Raw genomic sequence first — 18,217 nt, 5'->3', positions numbered from 1 at the left:
TTTCTTGTTCTCATTTTTCTCTTAAAAGCAGACGATTAAAAGTAAGCTGAGGGTGCCTGGGTGGCTCAGTGGGTTAAGCCTCTGCCTTGGGCTGGGGTCATGATCTCCTGGCCCTGGGATGGAGTCCTGCATTGAGCTCTCTGCTCAGCAGGGAACCTGCTTCCCCACCTCTCTCTCTGCCTGACTCTCTGCCTACTTGTGATCTCTGTCTGTCAAATAAATAAATAAAATCTTAAAAAAAAAAAAAAAAGAAAAAGAAAAAGAAAATCTGTCTACTAAATGGGCGACTCTTCACTTATTTTGTCATTGTTCTCTCTAGTATTGCATATTTGCTTTAGCATTTTTTAATGGAGCCCTGAATACGTTCTACTGTAGAGTAAGAAGATGGGCAGGACCTGATGGGGCGGGCTGAAGATACGAGTCTAGGGAGGCCGCCATCACCTGATAAAGACGGATGCTCTCCGTTCCCTCCTCTGGTTTTTTTTGGACGCTGGCTAAGACGTTTGCCTTCCGTTAGTCGAGGCCTCAAAAACACCTCCCTTGCAATTTTCTTGGTACCTTATTCCTTAGCTGAGACACGGAGGGGGCGGGGCAGAGTGGCTGTCACTCAATCTCGCCGGCCAACGAGAGGGGAGCCAGCCCCGCCTCCATCCCAGAGCTGTATTGTGCGCATGCGGAGGGAGCCCCAGTGCCACCGCCCATCAGCTGAGAACCGTAGCGGGGGCCTCTGGGGCCCGTGGGTGCCCACGGCCAGAGGAGGAGAAGGAGGAAGCCGAGGAGGTTGGGGTAAGCGCAGCCTGGGGGGAGGGAGGGGGCCCCCAGGCCCGGTGTCCCAAAGGCGCTAAGTCCCCGCGGCTGCCGCGCCTCCTTGTTTGTGCGCGTTGTCAGGTGGCCGCCGCCTTGAGCTTTGCCGCTGTGGTCGGGAGGCGGAGGGCGGGCGCTGCTCCAGCCTCGGAGCACCGCTGCTGCCCACGCCCCCGGTCAGGCAGGCCCTGCCGGCCCCGCCGGCCCCGCCGGCCCCGCCGGCCCCGCGACGCCGCGCCGCGCAGCAGCCCGGCTGGGGCGCTGGCTGCGGTGCACCGGCGGGCTGCGCGTACCCGGGCGGGGCCGGCGCCGGGGCCCGCTGGGGCGGAGCTCGGGAATCCTGCTTCTGCCCGAAGCGGGACACCCAAGTGACCTCTTCCTCTTTGCGACTCGTGGAGTTAGAAAACGCACTTTAAAGTTCTCTTCCCGAAAACAGGGGAACTGAAAATAGATGGCTGTAGTGAAGGAGCCCTAGCCGTTTATTCGGAGGCTCATTGTAGTTGGTTTTCTGTCTGGCTTGAAGGCAAGCTAACTTTCTTTGATTTCAGTACACGTCATTAATTGGTTTACATAAAGACCTTTAAAAATACATAAAATATTTCAAGATACCCGCCCCCCCTACCACCCACCCGGCTCCTTGTTTTTAGGTTCCTGCTTTTTAAAAATTTAGACACAAAGAAGAAAATAACATTACCTTTTGGTCAAATGCCGTATTTTTTTCCCCCTCTCAAATTTCTTGTATTTGCTTGGCTCTTGTATACATACATTACTTTTTATTTAATTCACATCAGTGTATTTTGACTATAATTTAAAACGTGCACAATCTGGAAGAAAATGATTATGAAGTGCTGTGTGTTGAGTAATGTCGCAGGTGGGCATTTCTTCTGGAGCAGCCTTAGCCTCACCCATGCAGAGACTTTTAGCAGTGTAGAGCAGTGTCTTGTGATGTGGCTGGCCTCTGTTTTGAAGGCCGCTTTGTGGAGTTTGTCTCGGACTGTGACTAATTAAGAATTATGCTCTTGTTTCATACTTGTTGTAGAAGTTAATATATTATAGTACCTCATTAATGTCTGCATCATTTTTCTTCGGTTATTTTGCTTCTGCTGCTCCAATAACATAGCCTCGTTTTGGTTAGGATATCAAACTTCAGCCAAGTGCTGGCGGTGGAAAAATAAATTATATAAAACACTGGCAGTAAGTCTGAGTAAAGTTTGTCATGATTCCATTTGACAGTTTGGTGTAGGGAAGGGTGAAAAATAATCCTTGGTATTGTGAGTAAAACCAAATAGTATAATAGTTTAATAGATGGAGATGCTGAGCTAAAGAATTCAGTTAATTTGGTTTGGGTAGAGAATGCTCACATCCCTAGAATGATCGCCTTCACACTTATGGAACATCTACCGTGCACCCAATACTGTGGATTCCACAAGGCTAACAAGGTTGTCTTGTGTTTATATGGCCGAGGTATGGATAGATAATGAGCAGTAGACCACCTAGATCATCTTAAATAGTGATTAGCACTACGATAAAGGAAGTTAGATCAACAGAGAGTGGCAGGAGTGGTAATTTCTCATTTTAGATGCAAGTAGTCACCAAAGACTTATCCAGCATGCAGTGAGACTTTGCTGGTGTCAGTCATGTGGGGATCATGGGAGAAGCCTTCTAGGGATAGGAAATGACACTCAGCAAAGCCCTAAGGCAGTAATCAGCCCAGTGCATTTAGGATCTGAAAGAAGACAGTCTTAGGATTGATAACTATTTATCCTCAGACTAGGTATGTGTTCTTAGGAAATAGGTATATTTATCCATTCGGCCTACAAATATTTATTTATTTATTAAAATTTTTTTATTTATTTATTTGACAGACAGAGATCACAAGTAGGCAGAGAGGGAGTCAGAGAGAGGAGGAAGCAGGCTCCCCGCTGAGCAGAGAGCCCGATGTGGGGCTCAATCCCAGGACCCTGGGATCACGACCTGAGCCAAAGGCAGAGGCTTTAACCCACTGAGCCACCCAGGCGCCCCTCTACAAATATTTATTAAGTACAAATATTTGTTATAGAAGCAGGTACTGAGATTAGAATAGTGCACGAAACAGACAAAACCTTGCCCTCCGGGGAGCTTACATTCTGGCGCATGGTGTGGAGGAAGTCCAGTGTTTTATGTTAGTACTCCCAAATTAGAAAGTGAAAGTATTTCTGTGGTTCTGTCCACGCTTGATTTATAGAGCATGAGATTTGTGCTTATTGGGAGTCTTGGGATTCTGCAGTGTGTCCAGTAGTGGTACCTGGGGGTAGTGTTTGACACTTAAGATTTCACAGTTCCCTTTGTTCTTTTATTTGTGCTCTATAGAAAGTCTTGAGAAGATCCTCGTGATGAGTGTTGCACTCTGATCCTCTCTTTCCTTTTTTCCATTACAGTCCATATATTTTCATAGAAAGGTAATTGTTGAGATGTCTACATAAGCACTATTTAGTAGAACTTTCTGCTGTGATGGAAATGTTCTACACAAGAGCTATATAGGCCCCTGGCCTCACATGTCATATTTGAATATTTGGTAGAGCAGGTATAGATAAAGGGTTATTGTTATTCTGAGCAATAAAACTAGGAATTCTGAATGAGCTTTCAAAAATAGTCATCAGGAGGGGCACCTGGGTGGTTCAGTCACAGTCATTAAGCGTCTGTCTTCAGCTCAGGTCATGATCCCAGGGTGCTGGGATTGAGACCCACATGGGGCTCCTTGCTCAGCAGGAAGCCTGCTTTCCCTCTCTCAGTGCCCTTGCTTGTTTTTCCTCTCTTGCTGTATCTTTATCAAATAAACAAATAAAATCTTAAAAAAAAATGGTCATCAAGAGTCCTTTAGTGCTTGTTAGCTCTGGGCTAAGTGCTGGAGACTGATGTGGACAGCAGCTATCGGCATAACTTAGTTGATTCTAGTCTATATGCACAGATCATAAACTTTTAAGTCATTTTATAGTTAGCTGTAACTGTGGTTTATCTATTTGTGTATATGTTTTTGCAGTAAAGTTAGTCATTTGGCTCCTTTATTTCTCATATTTTATCATCTGAAGGGCCAACCATTGTTGTCTTTTAGATATCACTATTAGCAGAATAAGAGAAAAGGACTATGCTGTTCAGCTGTGTTACCTTGATCTACTCATGTAGCTATCTGTTCCTCATCCTAAGATTGGAGTCTGCAGAAAAGTGGTAAATTTTGTTTTGTTTTGTTTTAATTGAGTGGGTTCACCTGTCCTGAGTTTTTGTTATATGGTGAAGCAGTATGATTTAGTGTTTTAAAAATAAGCGCTGTAAGATGTAGTTTCAAACTTTAGCTGTTAAAATTAAGCAAGTTACTTATTCTTGTTATACCGTAGTGTTTTCATGTGAAAAATCAGAACAATAAGTGTACCCACCTCAGAGGTCTGCCGTAAGAATCGACTGAGAAAAGAAATCTAGAAGTCCTAAGCGAAATGCTTTGGAAATAAGAATTACCCATTGTTAATCCTGTTGATTTTAATGGATCTTTCTCTTCTATCATTTGCACATTTCTTTTCATTCTTCATTCAACACAGAGCTGAGGTGATAACCCGCTGTTCCGTTCCTCTAAGGAGATTCCAGCCAGTCCAGCAGCAGCCCCTCTTTGGATGATGGAAGCCCAGTTATCTCAACAGCAGGAACTTTTGAGAATTTAGTTGCTTGATTAAAGGGGTGAGGAAAACTGGTGGTGTTTTAAGCCAATTGATTGATTCTCTGAAGAGGAAAAAGGGGGCCTTGGAAAAAAAACAGGGAGAAGGCTTAGGTTAGGCTCTCATGAGTTTTGAGGATTAAGGGGAGTGTTTTAATACTTTGTATGTGGAGGGAGGAGCCTCCTGAAGACAGTAAATGAGAAAGGTTTTCTCATTCTTATGTTTGTGTTGGCAGTGAGGCAGTTTTTCTAGAGCTCTAGTTAATGGGGAAAGGAAAAGGAAAGGTATCAGTGAGCCAGGAGAGAATTGCCTGTTTTTGTCAGTGGAATATTAATTGTTAATGAAAAGGAATGACCCATTGATCCATGTTGCGATATGGATGGACCTTGGCAACATGCTAAGAGAAAGAGGCTGTCACTAGAGAACACATTGTGTGATTTTATTCAGAGGAAATGTACAGAATAGACAAAGTCATGAAGACATGAAGTAGATTAGTGGGAGAGTTTGCAGAAACAGGATTGTACACTTTATTTATTTATTTATTTTTTAAAGATTTTATTTATTTATTTGACACAGAGAGAGATCACAGGTGGGCAGAGAGGCAGGCAGAGAGAGAGGAGGAAGCAGGCTCCCTGCTGAGCAGAGAGCCTGACGCGGGGCTCGATCCCAGGACCTGAGATCATGACCCGAGCTGAAGGCAGAGGCTTTAACCCACTGAGCCACCCAGGCGCCCCAGGATTGTACACTTTAAATGGGTGAATTGCATGGTTGTGAATTACATCTCAAGGTTTTATTGAAAAAAAAAAAAGATGCAGAATTTCAAGATCTAATTGGTGGTTTGTGAGATGCATGCGATAGTGTTGGTTTCAGTCCAATCTTGTTCTGACTGGGCCACAGATCTTCAGGTGGCTGCAGGCCCAAGGCCAAGGCTATCTGCCATCTTTCTGAGGTAGTTCTGTTTGAGTTGAGATTTAGGTCTATCCGTAGGACTAGGTGAGATCTGAAGAGCCCAGAATAGGTAAATTGGACGTGTGGATCAATGAAGGATGTATGGAGAGCATCTGAAAGTTCCCAGGAATTCCATGGTGGCCAGGGACATTCCACGTTGCACCAGAGTTTCAGCTATGGAGCCAGTACTGTTCTGCCTGTCTCAGCAGTTCTACAGGTGTCCTTCCTGCCAGAACTGCCCTCTTCTCCCCTACCAGCAATCTCCAGTGGCTTCTTATTGCAACATATTAAAACTAAATCCAGCATTCAGGGCCCTCTCTTTTCCATGATCTTAGTTTTGTGTGGTAGCAGGCATGGGTGGTTTGGGAGCCCAAACCTTGGGATTGAACCCCACCTCCACACGGTAGGTAGTTGGATTACATTTATAGTTACTTCATCTTTATAAGCCGCAGTTTGCTTGTTGTTAAAACAAGGTTTAGTTGCTACTATCCCCTTTAAGGGGGAGGCTTTAAAAATTAGAATAGACGGTCTGTGTGAAATGCATTTCATTTCTCAGATGGGCAATAAATGTTGGGTCATTTCTCTCCATGTTGTCTCCTACTTTTCCCAGCCACAACTCTCCTGATCCCTAGGTAGACTAGCAACCATCTCTGCCTTCCCAAAATTCCACACTGCCAAGTACCCTGTATGCGCGTCCTGGGTCTGCCGGTCCCAGGCTTCACATCTTTGCCTTTGTCATTTTCTGTACCAGTCATACCCAGGTAGTCACATCTTCTGTTTCTGTGTCATAAATTCTTTCAAGATAAGGGCAATGGTGAAAATTTCCTTTTCCTAGCCTCTCACCTTTGTCTGGCACATGACCTTTTGCTGATTTGTGTTGCTCTTGTTTTACTCTACTAAGTTTCTCCCCCCTCCGAAGTGACAAACATGAATTGAGCAGATTCTTGTCCTGTTTGCTTGCCACTCCCTAGTGCTTCATTTCATGCTGGCCATGTAGCAGACTCTCAGTAGAGAGTCGGTTCACACATGGACTGCCTACAGCTTTGCTGCAGTCAGTGCACTCAATGAAATGTGGGTGTGGAGTTGTTGAGAGTGTGCTGTGCCCAGTCCTGTCTGCCGGGATACCCTTTCCGTCTTTCTTTCCAAACCGCGACACATGTGGTGTGGCGTGCATTGAGACCGAAAAGAGCTTCCTCTCGCCTCCTTCCTGTGGCAGTGCCCCAGCTTTGCTTCCTGTCCTCATGCGGGCTTCTGGAAGAGGAGTGTGTTCTCCTTGCTCTGTTGGTAAGGTGTGGTGAGCTTTTACGGAGCATGCCCTTTTCCCCTCACTCTCTGCCTCTCAAAGTTGACCTATGGTATTACAATTAGAAGACCCATCAGTCCTATGTTCCGAAGCTGTTCCTCTGTGTGTTAAATTAGATAAAGTGACATTTCTGGGGACACCCTGAACTTTGTATATCATTTAATAAATATGTAAATACCCGTTTTGTGTCAGGAATTTTTATTTTTTTAATTATTATTGTTTTTAAAGATTTTATTTATTTATTTGACAAAGATCACAAGTAGGCAGAGAGGCAGGCAGAGAGGGGTGGGGGGGAAGCAGGCTCCCTGCCGAGCAGAGAGCTCAATGCAGGGCTTAATCCCAGCACCCTGGGATCATGAGCTGAGTGGAAGGCAGAGACTTTAACCCACTGAGGCACCCAGGCACCCCATGTCAGAAATTTTTAAATGTTGGAGAAAGAAAAGATACGTCGCATGTAGACACTGCTTTATAGTTGCTGGCACTTTAGTTAAGGAGAAAAATATGTAAACAATTAAAATTATACACAAAAAAGGGACTTGGCAACTCATGCTTAGATCAAAGTTTTCAAAGGGAATGTACAACTTGAGCTTAATTTTAATTGTTTAACATGCCTGGGACTTTCAAAGGCCAGTGTTTCTGATAGCCATGAGAGTTTTACTGTTTGATGTGTCTCTTTGCCATATTTAAACTCTGTTGGGTGATAATTTGGAAAATGTAGGCCAGTAACTTTAAAAGTACAATTATGAGACTTCTGTTTTGTAGGTGACTGTTTAGAAAACTGTCCAGCCCGCCAACATCTGATGAAATTAGTGAATAAGCGAATCAGCTATGTCTTACACTCCGGGAGTTGGTGGTGACCCTGCTCTACTGGCCCAGCGTATCTCTTCTAATATCCAGAAGATCACACAATGTTGTAAGTTGACTTCACTGTTTTCAATTCTTAACTGAACTTAGAGGTTCATACTAGGACAACTCCCGGACTGAGAAAGGGAGGAGCAATCCTCTAAAAACAGATTTTAGAAGGCTAGAACTATTAAAATTAAAAATAAAAATTTTTTTTAAAAAAGGCTAGAATTTTTTAGAGTGAATGTGAAAGATAATTGCATTAGAAGAGATAATACTTTTGCATTTTTCTATAGAGTGCCATGCACATAATACACTATTTTATTAATGAAATAAAGATATAAAAGAATAGATACTTATATTTGCTTTAAAATCAGCTGGTTCTGGATGAGATTAAAGAGGCTTGTTGATTAAATGCCATAGGATTGGAACTGAGGAGTACCAAGAAGAGTTTACATTTATTAAAAATAAAGTTTTGTAGAGGGAAAAATACACAGTCCATCTTTAAGGAGCAGGGAGTAACTAATAAGGCAACTTTTTTTTAATTTTTTTTTAAATTTTTATTTATTTGACAGACAGAGATCACAAGTAGGCAGAGAGGCAGGCAGAGAGAGAGGAGGAAGCAGCCTCCCTGACAAGCAGAGAGCCCGATGCGGGGCTCGATCCCAGGACACTGTGATCATGACCTGAGCTGAAGGCAGAGGCTTTAACCCACTGAGCCACCCAGGCACCCCTAATAAGGCAACATTTTAATCCATTGAGACAGATCTAGAAGATGATTCTCAGAATTCCCACAAACTATCTGTACTACACCTGTCAAAAACTATCCTAGTAGACCAATTCCATGTAGCATTTTTTTTAGAAATTATTACTCCTTGGGATGGATAGATAGATAGATAGATAGATAAATAGTTTAAAAGATTACTGTAGCAAATTTGATCCAAAGTAAAACCTAAAGTTTTACATTGTGTTTCCGAATCATAGCTAATCACATATGTGGATTATTTTTAGTTACCTTGTGATCAGTATTTTGCCCCTTTGGGTGTTACCTAAAGAGTTTATTTTAGGGTGTGTTAAAACAGCATTATTCTTCAGCTTACTTTGTTAAGTCTCCTGTTCTCTTTACCAGAATGGGCTAACACACTATGAAAATAAAGAATGTTTTCAGGGGACGCCTGGGTGGCTCAGTTGGTTAAGCAGCTGCCTTCGGCTCAGGTCATGATCCCAGTGTCCTGGGATCGAGTCCCACATTGGGCTCCTTGCTCCACAGGGAGCCTGCTTCTGCCTCTGCCTCTGCCTTCCACTCTGTCTGCCTGTGCTCGCTCTCACTCTCTCTCTCTCTCTGACAAATAAATAAATAAAATCTTTAAAAAAAAAAAAAAAAAAAAAAGAATGTTTTCAGATGACCAAACCATGTTTTCTTATCTAATCATTAACTTCTGAGAAGTTACTACTCTACCCAGATGATCTCAGTAAGGTGTCAGCATGTTTTGGAGGCAAAAGGAGTAAAAGTAGATTACAGATGGTTCTAAAAAAGTGCTGCTGTGCACAGTGGTATAATAATAAAAGCCAAAGAAATCAAGATTCTTTTTCTTTCTTAGAAGTAGTGCTGGTTGGCCTCAGGCTCATGTGTGAAAATTAAGAGAGGTTATAATTTTAGTTTACATGTGTGGGAAAATCAGGACCTTTGTGTCAGAAATGAGACCAGGAGGCCTTCCTCCAGAGGACAGGCAGGTCTTTGGGCTGGGAAAAGTGAATGTTAGGAATTCTGGGAAGAGGAGGAGGAATGAGGGTAGGCACTGAGATCATAGAGGCAGTAATTATCCGGTGGTATGACAGATATACAGACTGGAGATCATGTGTGGGCTTGAACTGGAAGGAAGCAAGAGTTAACTTAAGTCATGTCCACTGAGAAAGAGATCGGTTGATCTAACCAGATGAGGAGTGATATGTTGGGCCAGAGTTGCATATTCATGACATAACTCATAACTAAGTATGTGACTTTGTTGTGTGCTTTGGGGCAGCTTTGGACTGTGGAGCGCGCTGGGTTTCTCAGCTCGTTAAGTATTTGACTCTTGATTTCAGCTCAGGTCATGATCTCGGGTTTATGAAATTGAGCCCGGCATCAGGCTCTGTGCTAGGTGTGGAGTCTGCTTGAGATTCTTTCTCTCCCTCTGCCTTTCCCTTGCTCATACATCTGCTCTCTTTCTCTCAATAAATAAAATCTTTAAAGAAAAGAAAAGAAAAAAGAATACTAGGTCTCTTCAGCCATGAGAAGCTATAGTCACCATCTTCAAATATAGAAACACTGTCTTATATAAAATATAAGAAAGGTATTCTGTATGATCATGAAGGTCTCCACAAATGAATAGAAGCAACAGTAGCCAGACTTCAGCTCTGGAAGGAAAGGGCTTTTGAATAATCCTGGTTATTCAGGGATGGAATTGCCAAGCTCAGGAGGAGTGCAGTCCCTGTTACTAAGTGATGAGTATATGGTAGTCAGATACTGTTTCTCAGGTCTGTTAGAGGTTTAAACACTAGAATAATGGTTCAGACTAAGTGACTTGTAATTAAGATATTCTCTGTTTGTTCAGCAAATAATTTATTGAGCACTTACTGCTTGCTAGTCATGGTACCAGACTCTGGAAATCCAACAGTAAGCAGGATCCCTCCGGCCCTTTTCTCATGTACTTTATAGTGTAAGAAGAAACCGATGGTTAAAAAAAATTTAATGGGGTGGGGTAACTGGGTGATGGGCATTAAAGAGGGCACATGATGTAATAAGTACTGGGTGTTATATACAACTGATGAATCACTGACCTCTATCTACCTCTGAAATTAATAATACAGTATATGCTAATTAATTAATTTAAATGAATTTTTTTAAGAAGTTAAAAAAAATGAATGACATGGTGTCCTATAATGAAAATGAGAGTAGTATGAGAGCAGGTGCCTGAGGGGGAAGCTGCCATGGCCGAGATGGTCCCCTGAGTGAGGACGAGAAGGGGCTAGGAGTGAGAAGATGTATGACAACATTTAGAAGCAACCATAGCTGGTATTAAAATCCTGAAGCAAGAAAATAGACAAGAAAGAGAAGCCTGGTGTGGCTGAAACACAGCCTGTGAGGCAGTTATGGCTGGAGATGAAATCAGGAGGTCAAACAGGCCGCCCTGAGCTGGGGAGGCTGTCGGGGAGTTTAGATTTCATTCTGAGAAGGAAGACACACAGTCAGATCTGTGCTTTGAAAAGATTGCTTTGGCTGCTGCTGCTTAGAAAGTGGACTTCAGGGAGTTTGAGGTGGGGACTCGTTGTCCATCGCACGGGTCTGGTGAGTGATGTTGGCTTGTACCAGCATGGTGGCAGTGGGGACAGAGAAAACTGATGGATGCTCTTCGGAGGCAGAGCCAGCAAGACCTGCTGATGAATGTGGGTGGATTGAGAGAGAGAGAAGGAAGTCCAGGGTGACTCCATGTTTTTGTAGAGCAGCCGAGTATATACTGAGGTATATACTGTAGTTTAGAAACAGAATTTTTTTGACGAAGTAAAGTTTGAAATGTCTTTTTTTTTTTTTAATTAACATATAATGTATTATTAGCCCCAGAGGTACAGGTCTGTGAATCGTCAGGCTTACACACTTCACAGCACTCACCATAGCACATACCCTCCCCAATGTTGAGATATCTTTTAAACTCCTAATTAGAGATGTCAGACATCTAGTTTAGATTTATGAATTTGGAGATCAGAGTGTCATCAGAGGATAAGTAGTATTTGAAACCATGGGTCTAAAATAATAACAAAGGAGTAGGAGCAGAGAGCAGGAGCGTTAAAAATGTAGAAGTCAGGAAGGCAGGGAGAAGGCATGAAGAATCAGAGTGACTGGGGAGGTAAGAAGAAAATCAGGATCTGGTGGATTTCCAGAAATCAGAAAAAGTGTTTCAGGACTGAGTGAGCCATCATCTGTGTCTCATGCTGCCGAGAGACTAAAAAGCAGAGAATTGGTTAGGGCAGACTGGTTGCTTGGAAAGGAATGGTCTCAGGGACGCCTGGGTGGCTCAGTCAGTTAAGCGTCTGCCTTTGGCTCAGGTCATGATCCCAGAATCCTACTTTAGCAGGGATCCTGCTTCTCCCTCTGCCTGCCACTCCCCCTGCTGTTACTGCTCTCTCGATCTCTGTCAAATAAAATCTGAAAGAAAGTAGAAAGGAAGAAAGATCTCATATTCGTGTCTGAGTGTGATGGAGAAAAGGAGGGAGAAGAACTGATCCTTTTTCAACTAAAGAACTTTCCTAGACTCCTACTCCCCTCTGCTTGTATCATTGAGCAGAGCTTATGTATAGTGACCTGGCTACACCTAGCTGCTGGGAAGGCTGGATTGCACTATGCTTACTGAAATGGGGCTTGCTCCATTTAAGAAGGGGAAGAAATTCAGTATTTAGGAGGCAATTGGAGGATTCTACCATTGAAGTAGAAAGAGGGTCTAAGAAGAGGCTGCTTTTTTCTGCTACATAAGAGAGAGTCTACCGAGACTACAATTGGGAAAGAAAGGTCTCTGAAGATGAGAGGGGGAGGGGAATGTGTCACCAGTGCCCGGTTTGCGTTTCGTTCACTGTACAGAGCCCAGGCAGAGTATGGCATGAATGTAAATGTGGTGGGCAAAGATGGGAGGTTCCGTCTGGGTGGCCTGGTTTTAAATGAAGTAGGAGCCAAAGGCATTAGGCAGAGAAGAGCTGGAAGGCTATGGGAAGTTTATGGAAAGGAGAAAGTGATTAGTTACAGATTTGACAATGGAAAGGATTGACATACCTTGGAATGAAGGGTTGTTTCACATGTTGAGTATTCACTTGAGATTTGGGATCATGAATTTAGTGAAACCAATCATCATTATGTATTTTTTCTAATTCTGAGAGTCAGTGTCTGAATGAAGGGAAGTTTAGATGAGGTAGAGTTTGTTAGTGTTAAAGATCTAACCTACCCCGTGTGCATCACTGAATCAGATATGAAGAAATCACGTGGAAGTGAAAGGCAGAAGTGTGAAATTTCAGTTCATTTTTTTCCCATCTGGTAGTGCTAATAATACTGGATGTGATTGAATAAGATGGTACTTTGCACCACATTTAGGTGTTTCTCTTCACACTACATTTGCATCTCTTAAATTTGTGTCCAAATTATCTAGTTGCACAAAAGAAATCTTAGAAGAAGATGCTGTAAGTAGGGTAATACCCTTGTTAGAATATGTGCACCTGTTCAACTAAAGCTAACGTCTTCCTAAATACTGCAGTGGGAGGAGAAGTTTATTTTGATATTACTTTTGATTGAGATCAGGGAAAACTTGTAAACTATTAATTTTTATGGCTCAGTTTATACCAAAAAAGAAAATAGCAATCAAAAAGATTTTTGATTCTGGGAGGGACCCAAGAATAACATTTATTAAGATTGGAATTTTTTCTTTAACTAGTACTATATCCTGAAAGTCCTGTTTTGCAAAGAGTAGAACAGATGAAACAAGATATTTTTAACTTTTTTTTGTCTTAAGATACTTTTTGTTAAAAATATCTGTAATCTTACCAATTTTCTTTACTAGTGAATTACTTAAATCATATTACAATAATGTAATTTATATAAAAATATTTAAAGTGTAAATTCATAAATATAAAATAGATAGAAATAGATTATATTAACGTTAACTTTTTAAGAATGACTAATAAGTGTAACAGATTAGAACTTTATTAGGGATTTCTCTAGAGCATTTAAAATAATTAAGAAAATACATATTTTTGTCTTAATGTAACTATTTATTTGAAAATTTTCCTGAATATGGAATTTTATTGACAGGGTGGTAGGGGTGGAGGTGGAAGCAATGAGGAAAGTTATTTAGATCTCAATGTGATCCTGATGAAGAAAATATTTTTACCCTGTGAGAGAAAGTGTTTTGTTGTTGACTCTGTCACAGAGTCAGCAAGGTATTTGTGCCCCAGCTGCTCCATCCTTTGCCTGTGGCACAGACACTGTTCCGTTGATGGCCCCACCATGGCATCCAGTCTTTCTCAATCCAGTGCTGCAGGCAACCATTCCCAATAGATAGGAGTTGGCATGTCAATAAAACGATTTGTTATCCCAGGTCTAGAAGATGATCATGCATCAAAAGAAATGCTTGGACTTAATGCTCAAGCTTTGGCTTGAGATATTTACAAGTAACATTTTTATTAGTAGTATTTGGAGATGAGATGTACACCCAGTTACCCCTTATCACTTGTCTGTATTTTCTTTGACACAAACTCCTACCAGTGATGGGTAGCGTAAGGATGAACCAGCCTTTATGGGTGGAAATGGCTGAGCCCATTACATAAGGTAAAGCATAGTAGGATATTTTCACTGGTACCATTCATCCTTGTGCAAGCAAACAACCAAACACAGAAAAATGTACTCATTTTCGAATAAATGATATTATTTATCTCCTGTAGATTATTTCAACACAGACTTGTTTAGAGTTGCAAAAACACACAGAAGTAACTCATGTTTTTGAAAGCAGAATAAATTATTGAAATCCATCACATAACTGAACATTTTTTTTAATCTTTAAAAAATAGAGCTATAATATATAGAGAGAGTAGTACACCAGTTATTAATGTATAACTCAATAAATTGTTACAACACCACATATACCAAGAAGAACATTACCAGTACACTGAAGCCCTTCTCATATTTTACCCGCCCCATACTCTGTAAAGGTAAACCTCTAACGTGAATGACTGATAGTCCCAATTTCTTAACTTTAGTAGAGTCATGTATTAGGTTTCATGCTGGACTTCTTTCTACCATTATATTTGTACTGTTCACCATGTTGTGGCGTGTAGCTATAGGTCATATGTTTTCATTATTGCATAGTATTCCATATTCAACCAGACCACAAGCTGTTTATTCTTTCTGTTGTTTATGTACATTTAGAATGTCTCTGTCTTTTTTGTTTTCTTTTTTGCTATTATGAGCAATGCTTAACATTTTTACATGTTCTTTTGTCTAACTTACGTGCCTAAGAGTACAGTTACAGGATGCATGGACGTTTAGTTGTAGTTAGTAGTTACCTAAAGTCATCATACCAGGTAATACTCCACCAGCCAGAGTATCAGAGTTCATTTTTCTCCAAATCCTTGCCAGCATTTGGCCTTTACAGTCTTAAATTTCACCCCTTTAGACATAGTTCTATCTCATTGTGATTTATATTGCAATTCCCCGATTAGAATCAGACTTTTTAGAACGTCGCTGAGGTAGGAAAATCGGCGAGACGATAGGAAAGATTTCTAATTAAGCAAGCTCTCTGTGAGTGCATACACACTTCCTGAAATCAGATCCTGGTGGCAGTATGACCTTGAGTAAGCTCTTTCATTCCCAGGACGTGATTTTCTTACATATATTTTCTCTGGGCTGGATTATGGCCTCTTTCAACTTTAACAAGCTATAATTGTGACCAAAGTTTTAAAGAATCTTAAAAGCTCTTCCAGCAGATGCAGGATTGTTCTCTTTGTTATTAAGAGACAAATTGCCATATCTAGATTCATAACACATACTTTTAAAATTCTGTAATTGAAATAGTCTTCACAAGACCAGCTAGAGTTCTGCGAAGACTTGTGTATTATTTCTAAGTATTAGAAGATGGGAGAGTTGCAGTCACAAAGGGTTCTGGTGTGAATTGTTTCTGCATTAATTAAGGTATGAATTGAAGGAAACATAAGTAGGAATATCAACAGTCGGCCATGAAACATAGTCATCAGTGGGGTGTCTGGGTGGCTCAGGTGGTTAAGTGTCTGCCTTTGGCTCAGCTCATGATCCAGGGGTCCTGAGATGGAGTCCCGAGTCCCATATCAGACTCCCTCTTCCTGCTGCTCCCCCTACCTGTGTGCTCTCCCTCTCTCTCTCTGACGAATAAATAAATACAATCTTTAAAAAGAAAGAAAGAAAGAAAGAAACCTAGTCATTGAAATAAAATCTTCCCACGGGTACACATAATAAGTCTTACCAATGTTAATAAGAATTCTGGCATTTGAGTATTTTTTAAAAAGAATAATCTGAAAGAGAAAGAGAATGGCTACAAGTTAGCCTATGGGAAATGACAAATTAGATCTATCGGTAACATAAAATACTACTCAGCTGCATTTATGAGTGTAGAAGTTTTCTGCTAAAATATGCATAACATGTCATATGTGCATGTGTGTTCATTCCAGAGGGTTCAGGAGAGCAGAACCTTCTAGGGGGGCATAAAATGTGTAAACTTAAACCCATGTTGTAAAGATGAAGAGAAGGTGAATGGAAAATGTTTATGCTGAATCTTCACTGTTTCATTTCTGTCATTTATTTCCTGTGGATTATTTCAACACAGACTTGTTTAGAGTTGCAAAAATATTGCTGGTTTCTTTGTGTTGTGATGAGCTCTCATTCTGTATGGGTCCTTTCTTTATTTATTAAAAAGGATCAGTGCTTGCCTTTTGTCCTCATGAGGTTCCTAGGACTTTGAGATGAAATATAAAAATCTATATAAATGTGTGAGTCCTTTTGTTACTTTTGAGAATGAATACAGTTCTTTTCATTGTAGTCTGGTGAAGGGGTCCCTTGTTTTTGCCTCTCAACATATGACTAAACAAAAGGGAAGCAATACCATCAACTTCTCTTTTTTGGTGTCAGGGCCAACTTTTCTTTAAAAAAAAAAAAGCTCCAGTCCTGAGAAGTTAATAAATTTACTGGAACTGTATATTTACCCAGGAATTAGGGATGTGTCTTTTTTTCTTGGGGAGGAGTCTCTGTGGGTTTTGGTGGATGTAAAGGTGATTTATAGAGGAAAAAGAGATGAAAACTTGTCCCTCCCCCCAATGCTATTTGATATAGCTATGTTTAACATCACTCATCTGAAAATATTTGGTTGGATCTTTTCCCCTGAGCAGAAATACTTAGTACCTTTGCTCTCTCATTGCTGTAATTTTCTTCATGGCTAGGGTGTTGACACAGCGTAGAGACAGGTGTCAGAATTAGTGCCTTCTCCAAGAGATTTTTAACAGAGAGCGACAATTTTTTTTTCCTCTTTGATGGCTTTTCCTACATGACCAAACATGAGTGCTGTTTATGACAGAATGTGAATCTGATGGCTACAGAAGTGTTTGCATATAATTATATTCTTTCTTTTTTTTTTATGAAAACAAAATCATACTATACATTTCTTTTCCTGCTTGCTTCTTTTGGTCTTCTCTGTTGGCCAAATAATTTTCCATTATATGAGTGTGTCACACATCATTTAACCAAACCTTTATTAATGGACATTTTGTCCTAAGATTGTATGTTTAAAAGTTGGGGAACTTACCATTTATGCTGTCTCCACATATGAATCCTCCTGCATTCCCTGTAGGTAAGGTATGATGCTGATTATATGAGAAAATCCTCATGTATGTTTCCCCACCCATGTTATGTAAAAACATTTTAATTATTATTGTATTTTTTCACTATAAATATATTCAGTGTGCTTAGTACTTATATGTCACAGAGTAGCTTCTCTTTTATTAAAATGAAGTTTGTGGTTGGTTGTGTAACGACCTCTCAACGGTCCCGGGGTGCTGCCTATCTGTACATTTTAGTTGGTTCAGTGTTGATGTGGGAGTCAGACAGCAGATGCTAGGCTAGGTTGTTTAGTTTGGGTTTCCTGTAATAATTATGACAATACTTGTCCTCCTCTCTTTGACTCTTTTATGTTGTTTTTCACCAGTTCCTGAGCAATATTTTCCATTAAAGAGTAATTGCCACTTATACTCATTCCAAACTGGATTTTTTTTTAAAGCAGGTATTAATTGATTTGCCTGTTAATTTATTTGGATGAACCTATAAGTCTTACAAAATAGTGTTCTGTAGGTTTTGGTGCATTTATTTTGCCAGTCTTTTCTTGTTGTAGTGTCATTATCTTGGTCATTATTTGAAGAAACCATTGTTGGGGTAGCATGTCACTGATACTGAGTATGGCCAGCTACTTCTCTTGGATAGCTTAGCCGTTACCCCTTTTAAAGCCAAGGGCATGCCCACAGTCATGAACAAGATTCCTTCCTAGCATGTGGACTGTTATTTTCTTAGTGAGGACTGTGAAAACTGTTAGCTAAAAATCCAGCTGACGCCTGCTTATTTGTGAATACCCAGAGCACTGTCTTGCTGTTGGGGCTTGGGGGGAGAGCTGGGCAGGGTGGTGGAAATACATCCAGTGATTTGAGTTATACAGTATTGCCAGTATACTCTGCCTGATTCAGAAGTCTCTAGAAGATGTGTAAAGTTAGTATCTTTTAACTAAAGTTAGTATCTTTTAACTACAGGCATACCTTGGAGATATTGTGGGTTTGGTTGCAGACCAATAAAGTAAGTTAAATTTTCAGTTTCCCAGTGCATATAGTTATATTTGTATTATATTATAGCCTGTTAAATGTACAGTAGCTTTATGTTTAAAGAAACAATGGACATGCTTTAACTAAAAAAATACTTTATTGCTAAACCATGTGGACCATCATATGAGCTTTTAGGGAGTCATAATCTTTTGGCTCCTGGTGGGTATCACCTCAGTGTTGATACCTGCTGACTGAGCAGTGCGGTGGTTGCTGAAGGTGCAAGAGGCTGTGG

General features: G+C 40.9%; 1 protein-coding gene across 2 annotated transcripts in view; it reads left to right on the top strand.

The window, feature by feature from the left end:
- Positions 1-656: 656 nt before the first annotated feature.
- STX7 (syntaxin 7) overlaps positions 657-18,217 on the top strand; it is a 46,614-nt gene continuing 29,053 nt past the window's right edge. Inside the window, exons 1-2 of one of the 2 annotated variants that reach the window (XM_059400746.1) lie at positions 696-786; positions 7,501-7,651. In XM_059400746.1, the coding sequence (XP_059256729.1) occupies positions 7,567-7,651 (85 nt within the window). In that variant the 5' untranslated portion in view covers positions 696-786; positions 7,501-7,566. Of the gene's footprint in view, positions 787-7,500; positions 7,652-18,217 lie in introns of both variants that reach the window. The other variant, XM_059400744.1, reaches the window with a different exon arrangement.

This window comes from Mustela nigripes, chromosome 5 (assembly GCF_022355385.1).
Source record: "Mustela nigripes isolate SB6536 chromosome 5, MUSNIG.SB6536, whole genome shotgun sequence".
NCBI lineage: Eukaryota > Metazoa > Chordata > Mammalia > Carnivora > Mustelidae > Mustela > Mustela nigripes.
This window is presented reverse-complemented; position numbering and strand designations above follow the sequence as displayed.